Below are 13,073 nucleotides of genomic sequence, written 5' to 3' on the forward strand. Positions count from 1 at the left end.
AGTGCCCTGAGCTAACATGGCTGCAGGTGGAGGATGTTGCATCCAGTGTGTATGGACTCTGGCATGGCATGGTGGTGCTGGGCCCTCAGGTACATGGCCCAGCCCCCACCTTCTCCTGCTACACCATGACATGCCTGTCTCCAAGCTCATAGTCCTTACAAAAGAAGCGGTTGGGAGGGAGACAAGAGTGGTCTGGTGCATGTGGGTTTCTGAGCTTCTTCACCATGGTCATGGCCACATTTCCAACCATCCTTGAACTGTCCTTTCTCCTTTTGTAAATGGGGTCAAAAGCCTACTTTGTAGGGCTATAAAGTACCTAGCACAATTTAGTGTGCACCTAGTTCCAAAGTGTTTATGAAGAAAGAGGGATATGGCTGAGAACAGATGAGAGTACATGGGCCTGTAAGCACCTGCTGAGGTAGCAAGTGCCAGGAGGGGAGGTACTACTCTGGGAAGGGGTGTCAGAGTGGAGCCTTGGAAAGTGCCCAGCCATGGAAGCATTGGGGGGAAGTGTTTCAGGCAATGAGAAAGCCTGAATGTTCGGGAATAGCAGAGACCCCTTTGAGGGGAGTTAAGAGGAAGCCAGCAAGAAGAGGGCCCCTAGGTGGTGGGAGCCCCAGTGGCCAGAAGGAAGGAACAGTTTTTCCTTATTCCTGTAGCCCCAGACAGCAAATGCCAGTTCTGAAGAGAATGCCAGCCTGGGGCAAAAAGCAGTCTTGCTTGATGGATTCTCATAGCCCCTAAGCCTAACAGGTCATCTTTCTGGCCAAGAGATTTCTTCCCTTTCCTCTTAAAACTCTCCAATTCTGTCAGTTTTGAGATGTGTTTCTGAGGCCTGAGGAGATGTGTGACTTTGTTTGGACCTCTTCTTTTAGGCTTGTCTTGGGTTTCTTACCACAGGCTAGATTTCTGAGCATTGGCATGCACCTTCTTCGACTTTGTGAGGCTAGGTGCACACCAGTACTGATTTGGAAGAGAGAGGTTAAAACCCCTTCATGCCTCCCACTAAGAAACTCTTGCTGACATGTCAGGTCACATGGGTGTTGAGATGTGTTCCTTGGGCCAGGTCTCAGTTAGACAGTGGGAAAGCAGGCACCAGGGTCTTAGAGAAAGCAATAAGCTGGGTTTCCAGAGCTCTGAGTTCAGACCCCACTTTGCCACCTGTAGAGCTGTGCGGTCTTAGGCACACTGTGCAATTGTGCCATGCCTTTTTTACCAGTCTGGGAGACAGAGCTAATGCTCACTGTGTGAGCTGTTCTTAACAGGCCTCAATGAGACAGTGAAACGACCTTTCACAGCAGCACAGGCTGCTGAGGTTGGAAAATATTAAAAACAAACCAGAAGCACAAGTGTTCACAGGCACTTTCACTTTCTCTGCACACAGGTCCTGGAGGAGGGCAGCTGCCAGACCGCCATGACGTCATCCCTCTTGTCCGTGTGCTCAGGCCTGCGCCTCTTGTGCAGTATTGACGATGGCACCGGCTTTGCCTTTCCCGAGCAGCTCATTGCCCTGTGGGCCGAGGAGGGGATTCAGAATGGCAGGGAGATCTTGCAGGTCTGGAACTGGTCATTCACGGCTGCCCAAGAAGGAGCATCCAGGCAGCGTGTGGCCAGCAAGGAGCCTTGGAGCCCTTTGCTCTCAGATGAGGCTGGACAGAGAATCTCATAAGACACACAGGGCCTATGCTTACTGTGGGGAACCCAATGTAGGAAAGGCCTGTTAGAATCACTTTCCTCTTTATTTCTTTGCTATTAAAATACAGGACATTTTAACTTAAAAAGATAATAAATAAGCAGAGAAAACAAATTTGAAATAAATACCATTTCATAGGTTTTGGTATCTTAAGCATTTCCCTTGCTGCATTGTTAGCCTTGGAGATGTTCCGCTTACCTGGATGAGAGAGGTCCGTCCCAGGCGAGGGGAGGAAATTTCCTTCCTTGTGGTAGAAACATCTTACTGAATGTCACTGTCCCAGTGGTCTGAATGTTTCTATTTAGTGGAAGACAAGCTCCACAGTGAACCCGAATTCCACCCAGAGCTGCTCCCTGGCTGGCCAAGCTCTTTTCCCCGCATAGCCCTTGCTTGTCCAGACCCCGTTTTCCACCAGGTTGGGTATGGAGGTGCACTGCCCTGCATGCTCTTCCGGTAGCTGGCCCACAAGACTATCAGGCCTCCTCTGGGGGCCAGTCCAACCTCCCCCAGGAAAACAGGGCCAGACCCTTGGCGTTTGGAGGGATCTTGCTCTGGGGCAGCCAAGCAAAGTGTGTCCAGTATGCTGGACTACTGATTTTCATTTCCAAATTTCACTTTGTGTTGTAAAAAAAATGTCAACTGTACGGAAAATCATAAAGTAATAAAGCCTGTCCCCTTTTGCTACCATTCTGCAGGAGTAGCAACACCTCACGGCTTAGTGGAAGTTTCTGAAGAGTTTTTTACCCAGCACAGAAAAGGATATATATTTGGACGTTCCAGCCTTAAAAACTTTTTTGCAAAATTGGTATAGTGTATATCTTGTTAATTTATATCACCTTTTTACTCTTGTTGGACATGTAGATTTTTTTTCCTGTTCTAAATCTTGGCATTTAAAATGTACATATATTATCCTGTTACTATGCTGATATTTCTTGGTAGGCTAGATTCCTGAAGTTACACATTTTAACTCTTGGTAGGCTTTTTTATATTGCCTCTCAAAATGTCCTTCTTAGCATAAACTAACAGTTCACAGAGGAGCCTAATAACAACTTTTAAGATAATCCTCCTGACACTTTGGACGAGTCCTTTATGGGCATAGCCATAGCTTAGTGTGGGCCACCCAGCAGCCTGGGCAGAGCCTGGACAGCAAGGTCAGACTGGGCAGCTGGCTCATGGGAGAGCTGGAAGCTGAATCCCAGTCACTGGATTGGCCCCCTGGGAGTGCAAAGAGCAAAGGGATTCACAGTTTTGAGATTCTCTCTGAAACTGTGTTCCTGATTTCCTGTCCTTTGGAGGTGGGCTGTCTGCCATTATAGCCTGGTTAGTCTCGAATTTGCCTCTGACACTTCATAACTTTTTATTGCTTTCCCTTTATCAAGGAATATTTCTATTTCTATAATAATTTGTAATTTAGCAGTTGCATTTAGGATTTGCTTCCATTTTGTTGAAGGCAGTGGTGTTTACTGAACTCTCAGCCCTTGGCACCAAGCAAGGACCTGTGACACCGTATACGCCTTACTCAGCCTAGAAGGTGTTTCTGTCTCATGTGACAGAAGAGGGAGCTGCCTGAGCACACATAGCCAGGACGGGAGCACCTGTGAGTGGGGCAGGCCATCTGGGTGTCCTGGCGTGCCAAGTCAGGCCCTTCCTGCCTGTGACGCTCTCAGAAACTGCTTACCTGTGATGCTGGTGGTCAAGACCACAGGCTGCTGGCCCCACCAAGAGAACCAAGCATACTATCCCTGAAAAAGAATGGCCTTTCTCTTGAGAAGGAAGCATAAACTGGGCCAGCCCTCATCCTGGACATTACTGGTGTCACACACCCAGCTTCTAAAAAACTCCTGGCCATTTCAGAGAGCTTCTTATCCAGGCCCTTGAAAGTTGCTCGGGGAGGAGGCCCGGGAATGGTTATTTTTCCTTCCTCAACTAATTACCACTAAATTATTATTATTACCACTAATTTATTACCTTAAAACATAAGGATTGTTCTTATCTTGAACAGGTTTTGTGGGTCAGGAATTTGGGAGCTATGTAGTGGGTGGTTCTAGCCAGGGTCTCCCCTGAGGTTGGTCAGATGTCAGCCAGTGCTCAGTGCTGAGCACCAGCGGGGCAGGACTGCCACTCCCAAATTGGCAGATTGATACTTGCAGTAGCAGGAGGCCTCCATTCATTGCACACGGTCTCTTCCTAGGGCTGCTTGAGCGTCCTCACAACTAGGCAGTGGCTTCCTGTGAGCGCTGAGAGTGAGGAGAAGGCCATGTGTCTTCCATGCCCCAACCTTGGAAGTCAAACACTGTCACTTCCTCAGTGTCCTGTGTATGATACAGGTTAGCCCTGTTGGGTGTGGGAGGAAAGTACCTGGGTGTGGGTGCCAGGAAGTGAGAGGCACGGGACTGTCTTGGAGGCTGGCTCCCACCCTTGCCATGTAGTTTTTGATGACTCCTTTCTTCTTGGACGGGAAGCTGCTGCTATGACATGTCACGTCTGTGCCCTCTGTCTGGTGACATAATGGCTGGGGCTGGGATATCTTTACTTGTGGAATAATAGCTTGAGCTTCCCAGTTACCCAACATACTTTTTCCTGATGTCACTTCTCTTCAGAAGCACTCTGGGAAGTGGGGGAGCAGTGGAAAGTCTGGTCTCCATTTTATAAGTTAATAAAGGGAGCATGCCTCATTTCCTTGTGTGGCTGGGAATGCTGTGGCTCCTTCTCTTTAGTCTCTGACGTCATTCCTGCCTCTAGATGTGAGCATAACTGTAATTTTTTGACATCATAGAAGGAAGCAGGGGTCAAGAATACTCAACACTAAAAAAGTTAATGTAGCAAGTGTTAGTTATTGTCACTTGAGCAGAGGGGTATATGAGTATGGTTTAGTATTATTGTGATATAATACATTTAATGTAAATGGTTTTATTCTCTTATTTTCAAAATCTTGAGGGGAAAGAATGCTCCCTACTCCACTAGGCCATGGCTCATCTCTCTATTAGATAATTTTCCTATCAACAAAACTACCCACCCATACATATACTTCATAGAGATTCTATTAGTTTGAAATGATAAAAACTCAGATATCTTAAGGAGAGAGGATGTTATCGGCTCACATGAGTGGGCACTTGGTAGAAGGTGCCCAGAGGTGTCATCAGGCCTCTCTTCCATCTGTGCTCTGCTTGTTTCTTGGTGGTGTTGGGCTCAGGTCAGTTCTCCTCACACATCTTCCGAGGCCAGTAGGGGCCATACAGCAACTTATTTCATGGAAAAAGACCTCTCCACTGGCCTCTTATTAGTCCCCATGATGTCCTCTGCTTCTGTGTCAGTTACTTTTTCAGGAAGAGAATCTCTGTCCAGCCTGGGTCATATCCACCCTGATGAAGGGTGAAGGGAGAACTTGGCCTTGACAGGGACTAGTGGGGCGGGGAGACCAGAGTAACATGGGTGGAGGCAGGACAGAGGCTTTACCAAAAGAAAAGTTGGCAGGTGCTGCCACCAGGACAATGTGGATCTAGGCCTGGCCTCTTCTTAGGAAAGCCAGCACATATTGAAGAAGCCACACATCCTTTCCTGCCCAATGGGCTTTGCTGTTTCCAGAGTCTTGACTTCAGTGTGGACGAGAAGGTGGACCTTCTGGAGCTGACCTGGGCCCTTGAGAATGAGCTCATGATGGTCGGTGGTGCCACTCAGCAGGCAGCTTTGGCCTGCTACCGCCAGGAGCTGAGCTTCCGCCAGTAAGAGCCCACTGTGGTTGGGGAGGTTGTGGAGGTACAGCTGGCTGGGTTGCCTGGAGGGGAGTTTAGGGAAATGGGCATTCTGTCCTTGTCCACCCCAAGACAGTCCCAGGGGGCAGGGAACTTGACACCACCTTTCCCACTGGCTGTCCTTTAGTGGGCACTCTTGGTAGGACAGGGAAAGAGATAAGTTGTGAGTGCAGAAGAGGGCTCCTTGTGCCTCAAGTGGCATCCTCCTGTGGGGTCTCAGAGGGGCCTGAAGACCTAGTGGCCTGTGTGGCAGCTGCTGCTAGGGCTTTAACAGCCACAGAATTTCAGTCACCAGTCTGTCTTCATACTTAGTGAGAAGCTTAGAAACTGATGTTGAGGTCCTCCCTTAGTCCCTTTTAGCAAGGTTCCAAAGGGGGAATTTGAACCTGACACTCATCCTGCTGACACTGGAGCTCTTGGGTGCAGAGACAGAAACCTTCCAGTTGGTGGAGTATGTTCCAGGAGCAGGCAGAGAGGTCCTGGGTGGGGCAGCTGGCAGGAGAGGAGAACGAAGTGTTCCTCAATATGGTCACCAAGAACAAAATGACAGGAGGCCTGAGAATGCATTCCATTTTAGTTGGGTTCAGCCTTTGATTAGCTGAGAATTCAGGCCATCCATCTGCTCAGCAGATTGGCATAAAGATTATGTTTGTGTTTATTGATGTTCCAAAACTGCAGGGAAGGAAATCATGATTTCCATCCTCAAGAGTTTGCATCCAATTAGGTTCCAACAGATGACCTTTCTGACCTCAGGCAGCTCTGAGAATAGGACCAGAGACTGTTCCTTGTTAAGGTGGAGGGAGAAAAGCTCCTTCAGGGGGAAAAATGGTCACCAGAATAGCAAGTGTAGAGCCTCATGTGGAGACTAGTGACTGGAAAGAGTGAGAGCTATACACACAAATCACCTGCTCTGAGTGACTCACCCAGATGCCAGACTGCAGGTGTCAGGGTGTGGATGCCAGCCTTCTCCCCATGATGTGTCCAGTCCCAGGTTAGTACTGGGGATCCCTGGGAAAGGAGACAAAAGGGAGACATGGATAAATTCTCACCTGTTCTGGGCCATCTGGAGGTATTGCACAATGTAAGGCTTTAGGTGCAGACCTCCTTGGTTCAGAAACCTTCTAGAAACCTTCCTTGACAAGTCATTTAGCCTCTCTCTCAGTATGTGCATCTGTAAAACAAGCATAGTAATTCTAGAAACCACTTTTAGGAGATGGTTAGTGGTAGTACTAAGGTCAGAGCATGGCACTGCCCGTGCTCAGCACCGTTAATGCAACCCCTTCTATCATTTGTGGAGACACAGAGCTTGTTGGGCCTAGAGTAGGTATCCCCCTCTGACCCTGTCTCCTTCTTGTGGCAGGGGGCAAGTGGAGCAGATAGCAGGGGAGCGAGACAAGGCGAAGCAGGACCTGGAGAAAGCTGAGAAGAGGAACCTGGAGTTTGTGCAAGAGATGGATGACTGGCACTCTGCCCTAGAGCAACTCACAGAGAAGAAGATCCAGTAGGTATTGTGGTCATACCCAAGCGCAGAGCCATGGCTCATCAGCAGCTGGGTGGTGATTCCCTGGCTCTGGCCAAGGGTGGTTGGTGGATGTGGGGCTGCTACTAGCTGAGGCCATGGTAATGAACATGGTGGAGTTGAGGCCCTCCTCAGCTGAGCCAGGAGAAATCTAGAAGGTGTGCCTCTGGGTATATCCTTCCTTGAAAGAAGATGGGTGCATTTAAAAAGTGGTCTGGCTCATTATGATATGGGGTCATGGTGCAGGGGCATCTAGCTATGTGTGCCAATGAGCTGCAGGGAAAATTCCTATTCTCTTCTTTACTTATGGGGTCTGTTCTACCCAAACTGTGTCTTCTGTGTGTACCTGTGGCTAGTGACATGGATGAATGTTTTCAGAGAGGGCTGGTGAATGGTTTTAGAGCCGTTTGAAAGGAGCTTAATATGGTAGAAGCCCAGACCCCAAAACCTGACTTTAGGTATTGTAAGTTATAATGGGTTAAACAGACCCCTGCTCCATCAGTAAGGCTGGTTGCTGGACAGACCAGAGGAAAGGATTTCTGACTTTTTTTATGGACACAAAACCCATTCTCTGTTTTTTTAACCAAAATGTGAGGAAACCCAGCCCCTGAGGATCTCCCAGGCTGGGGCAGGTAAAGAGAAGATTTTCACCCCACTTTGAGATAGTCTCTGCCAGGCATCCCTGGCAGTACTCAGATGGTTATTCAGTTTCTCAAAGCTTTTGTCACCTGGAGGTGTTCCCTCAGGGATAGGAAAGGCTGTGCGCTGCAGAAAAACTGGTGTGGTACACTCAGCCTTTGGCAGCACTGATGGTTGGGGCACAAAAGGGCTGCCAGCCTCCACTCCTTATTCTCCCTCATCCAGCCCTTGCTGTGATCCTGGGTGGATGGAGTCCTTGAGGTTCCTCATCTGTGAAATGGGAATGGTGAAAGACCATCCTCTGCACAGGTCAATGTGTTGGAGCTCTTAACAGGTCTTGGTACATGCAGCCACCAGGCTCATCTCATGCCTGTGGGTTAGCAGAGCATGGACCTCTGTGAAATGTAGGAGAAAGAGAAGTAATAACTCATGTGGAAAGCCATCTCATTTCCGCGCCTCTGGATGTTGCCTTTCTCTGTCTTGTGTGGTTGTGGCATTTGAAGATAACACTTTTCTTACACCAGCCCTATTGACAGTGTGTGTGGGTGTTATAGCATGATTTATGTGAACCCACTTATACATGGTCCTGTCTGGGCAGCATAAGGGCCTTCACAGGGACATTTATTGCCCCCATCTGCCTTACTTCAGGCTTCTGATCACCATCTCTAGAAAGATTGCTCCTGCCATGCCTGGGTACTATCACAATCATAGGTACAAAGCCCTCACCCCAGAGCTTCATGGCTCACACTAGGAGGGATTGGAGGTATCCTGGGGTGTAGCCAGCTTTCCTGGGGGTCTGCAGACCTGCACGACAGCCACAGTAGATGGTGGGGAGGGTTTCATGGCAACTAAACAGTGGGGTTGAAGCCCCAGAGCCCATTCCAGTTCATCTTTACCAGAGACATGGTGTGTCTCCACTGTGCAGCCAGAGGTCTGGGAGTTGAGGACCTGGGCCTTTGTGAAACTGCTGTAATTGTTGCGGCACTTCTGTTGTATGCCAAGTATCACCTGAGCTACCAGCCATAGTTATCCGAAATAGGCCATTTTAGTCCCATTTTCAGCTAAAGAAACGCTTACAGTAGTGTAGTAGCTTGCCCATAATCATGCAACCAGTGTGGCCCAAAATTTGACGCCAAGTCTCTTCTCTCTTTGTCTTACACTGTCCCTAAGATAAGACAGCACGAGGCCCTGTCCTTCCATGTATTAGGAGGGTGAGAACAGACCATTACATAGGAGGAGCCACTTGCAAGGTAAAGAGCTCATCACCTTCCAAGGTCGGGGTCACATGGAGTCACATACTGCCCATCCTAGGTCAGCACGTGAGCCCCATTGGCTCACCTTCCCACAGGACCCTTGTGCTTGGGGATCCAAGGTTGAGTTCTGGCTGTTACTCCCAGTCTGTGGAGGAACAGGCTATGCGTTGAGTGGAACCACACATCTGAGTCTATCTGGGCCTTTGGAATTGCCCTTTCCTTACTGTGAGTGGCCAGGGAAGGCCGAATGCAGCAGGCTGTGAACCTTGTATGCTCATCAGTGGATGTCCACATCTGCCTCTGCCTGGTGTGAAGGAGTATGCAAGAGATGAAATCAAGGTGCATGAGTGCGAGAGAGTGCATGTGTGTGCATACAAGTCAGCACACACGCATACTCACTTCCAACACTCCTGCACAAAAGACTCTCCGAGGATAATGGGAATGTTCAGGAAGCCAAAACATTAAGGATCCTTACCCCAAATTTTCAAAAATACTTCCAGTCAATCCTGAGGAAAAATAAACATGGGCTCACTGTAAAGCGGCGTTGGGAAGGCTGAGGAACCCAGGGTGGGGAGACCAGCCTTGACTTCTATGTGGATGCACTGACTGTGGCCTTGCTGAGCCTCCCTTATCTCCGTGTGGAACATGGCTAGTGTTTATCATACAGGAGCATTTAATTAGGAAATAATTGCATTTTGTCTCTTGTCAGCAATTGGCCATCTCTATTCAGCTGATTCCCTTGCAGCATCCACCCCCAAGCCTTCCCCCTCACCCCTTCTTGCTGAGCAGGTTGTGGGTGGAATTAGAATGTTCAAAGTGTTGGTTCTTGTAGCTACAGTTGTATGATTTTGCTCATCTGACATAGTCTCCTTAGTTCCCTGACTTAACAAAATAGTGTGTGAGGTCAGCGTGGGTTTCTACAGAGTGAAACTGTTACTAAAAATTAAGAGCTGAAGGAACCTTGGGAGAAGCCAAGAGAGTCATCGCTAGCACAATTTTTCCTTTCTTAGTGCCTCCCCCTCCCTCTTCATGGCTCTTCTAACAATGTGGGTCTGTTGTTAGACTCACCACTGACTTTGGAAGCTTGGGATTCCACCTGAGCAGGAGTGGGACTAATCTGGTGCCACTGAGATCTTGGGTCGAAGCCTCACTAGGACCCTGAGGTGGGTGGGGCCCCCAGGAGCCTCTCTAGACTCTGGAGCAGTCTGACTCGCACACAACCTTCTTCTACTGACAGCCTGTACTGCAACCTTCCAGCCCTTGGTTACAGTTAGTGTTATTCAAGGGAAAAAACTCCTTTTACAAGAATTGTGTCCAAGAGCTAAATGCACATTGATTTTAGATGATCAGTTTGAGTAACAGAAAACTGATTTGCTTCAGTCGCAATGTGCTAGGCTTGATTCTCTCCCAACCAAGGGAAGAATTTTATGATGTCTTTCCTGGGGTAAGAGAATCACAAACTCAAAAATCTTATGTTGGTCTGAGGATCTGGTGAAGGGAAATGTGAAGGCCCCATGAGTTTGGATTTTGCCCCATGAATAGTGGAGCATTATTCTAGAAATAGCTTTTATGGCTGCATTAGGTTTTTCTTACTGCAAAAGTAATAAATGATACACATTCATTATAGAAAATACAAGTAAAGGTAAAAATAAAAGCAGAAATTTCACCCAGAGATTATCACTCCTGACATTTTTTATGTCATTCACTTCTTTTTCCCATGTACATAATTATTTACAAAATGTTATTGTATCATATAAGCTTTTGTGTTGGCCACAAGGCATCCTGTTATGTGGGTCTACCATATTTTATTTATCCATTTTCCTTTTGTTGATTATTTCACAAGTTTTTAAAGAGTGTAGTGGTACGGTCAAATAATATTTTTAAAACTACCCCAAATGTCTGTGGAGTATTACATTAGCTAGACTGATCTTACTGTTTTCCCCTAAGTAACAGCTCCCCTTTCTCCATCTCCTTTCCCTCTGAGTTGTCTTTCCTTAAAGTTTTGGGATGAGATTGAAAGTCCAGACTGTCTGGAGGGGCTTGAGAACAAACCCCCATGTGGGGGACCAGCCCACGCACCCCAGTCGAAAAGTCCCAAGTAGGGGGTTGGTGTCGGCGCAATACCTATAAGAAAAAAGACAGACAAGGTGAATGGTGGTAATACCACATTTTACTAAGATAGTCAGTGTCTTATATATCATGAGTGATTACATCATTTCTTTAATGATTACATAATTCAAGGCCCTTCATCAGTTATTCATGGGCAAGATGCTTATCCTTTAATAAGCAAATCTTTGGCAGAGGATTGTGTTTACTCCCAACAGCAGACAAAGAGCTAGAAAACAAAGTAAGGGAAGGCTGGAGTTACTGATTGACCCAAGTTGATTCAAAGCCTAAAAGTATATGCCTCTTTGCAAAGCAAGGAGAAAATCGTAGACAGTATGAACAGAAGCCACATGTGCGCTATGCGGGAGGTTTTTTGGCCTCCTGGGCCCCAACACCCCCAGTGTTCTCTTGTTAATTATTAATGTTGCCAAATCCTCTGCTGAAGTATGAGTTTTGCTCCTCTTCAGTCTAGAAAGATCCTGCTAAGTGGCTGTTTCAGTGATAAAACTAATATTTGGCACTTTTTTTCTGTTGGTAGAACTGGTTCTTAAAAAAGAGTAAGGCAGAAACTGAGGGGGGGTGGGAAATGCCTCCTACCTTGTCCTCCGATTGCTTTGGGGTTCACTGTCCGCAGGTTTTATGTTGCTTGTGTCCTGCATGAGAGGCTTACTTTTGTGCACATTTGGTTATCCAAGGCATTTGATGGCAGCTGAAATGCCAAGGCCATCACAGAGATCTACCTCCAGGGAGCATTCGCTAGCTCATTCCAGAGGGTCCAGGAGGAGGAGCCCTGAGGAGGGCATCCATCAGTTGCAGGGTAGTGTGGGATTTAAAGCAGGGCCCCTGCCCTTACAGCATGTGCAGCTTAGCTGAGGTTCAGTGACCCCTTCTGTCAAGCAAGAACAATGGAGTCCCAAACAGTGTGGCCAAGTGCTGTGGGGTGGAAGGTTCCAGGGAAGAAGGCCATGTCACCTAAGAAATGTCCCTGGAGAGGCGGGGGTCAGTGTGGGCCTAGGCAGTACCCCTTGGTACTGACATATTCCTGTGTGCTGTGCAGACACCTGGAACAGGAATACCGGGAAAGACTGAGCCTCCTGCGATCTGAGGTGGAGAGGGAACATGAGCTGTTCTGGGAGCAGAACTGCAGGCAGAGGGCTGTGCTGGAGAAGGACCTGGAGCGTCTGCAGGGTGAGGAGGCCAACCTACGTGAGAAGCTGACTCTGGCCCTCAAGGTAAGTGGGGAGCCATGTCTCCCCAGGACATTCTGCCTGGAAAGACAGAAGTGAGGTTGCCTGGGGGTCCATCCTCCCACACCTCACATTTTCCTAGTCAGGGACTGAATACCTCCTTACCTCCTGGTGACCTTATTACATTTCGGTGGGAAGGAAATGCCTGTGATTTCCGACTAAGGAGCATTTGCTGCAGCCACAGAGAGAGTACATTCCTTAGCCAAAGCAGAAAGCGTCTTGGCTTTTCCATGAAAGGCATTACCCCTTCCTTCTCTCTAGTTGTGGGGGCACCAGGACAGGTTTAGATCTTACTTTCTTCTCTGGGTCAGGGGGACAATTGTCATGGAGGGTCAGTGGCAGCAGCCAGCTTTGCTGCATCCCTTGGAGACCAGAGCATCTGTGGGGTCAGCAAAAGACCAAAACTTAAAGCCCACTGTACTGGAGTTCTGGGTGTGTGGTCTGAAGCAGAGGAGGTTTTCTGGGCTATGGTGAGTGTCTTGCAATCCACAGCCACCCTGCATTTGATTCCATCCAGTGGGGTGTCTTCTGGTCCCTCCTCTGCTCCTGCCTTCCTCCTCCTTTCCTAATTCGGAACCTGCGGATTCTTTCCACATCTGCCTGGTGTCTGTCTCCCTGGAGGAGACGCTGAGCCCTTGCCCACACTGTGTCCTAACTGCTCCTCTCACTGGTTTCCCGTGTCTGTGGGCACTGCCTTCCTCTCCTGCTGGACATCTGAGCTGTAAGTGTGCAGTTTCAAATCCCTTATTTAGAAAACAGCTCAGAAAGGATTCTCCCCCAGCCTCTTGTTTTACTCATGGCCTTCTTGAGCACTTGGGGCAGGAGAAGTAAGAGCAGTGAAGAAAGGGATGAGCACTGGTGAGG

The 13,073-nt window shown here is 48.2% G+C and overlaps 1 protein-coding gene across 1 annotated transcript in view; it reads left to right on the forward strand.

The window, feature by feature from the left end:
- Positions 1-13,073, forward strand: part of NINL (ninein like) — a 239,084-nt gene that overhangs the window by 150,498 nt on the left and 75,513 nt on the right. The window contains exons 8-11 of the mRNA XM_029918717.1: positions 1,385-1,555; positions 5,279-5,415; positions 6,806-6,946; positions 12,020-12,194. Coding sequence (XP_029774577.1) covers positions 1,385-1,555; positions 5,279-5,415; positions 6,806-6,946; positions 12,020-12,194 — 624 coding nt within the window. The remainder of the gene's footprint in view (positions 1-1,384; positions 1,556-5,278; positions 5,416-6,805; positions 6,947-12,019; positions 12,195-13,073) is intronic.

Source organism: Suricata suricatta, chromosome 12 (assembly GCF_006229205.1).
Source record: "Suricata suricatta isolate VVHF042 chromosome 12, meerkat_22Aug2017_6uvM2_HiC, whole genome shotgun sequence".
Taxonomy (NCBI): domain Eukaryota; kingdom Metazoa; phylum Chordata; class Mammalia; order Carnivora; family Herpestidae; genus Suricata; species Suricata suricatta.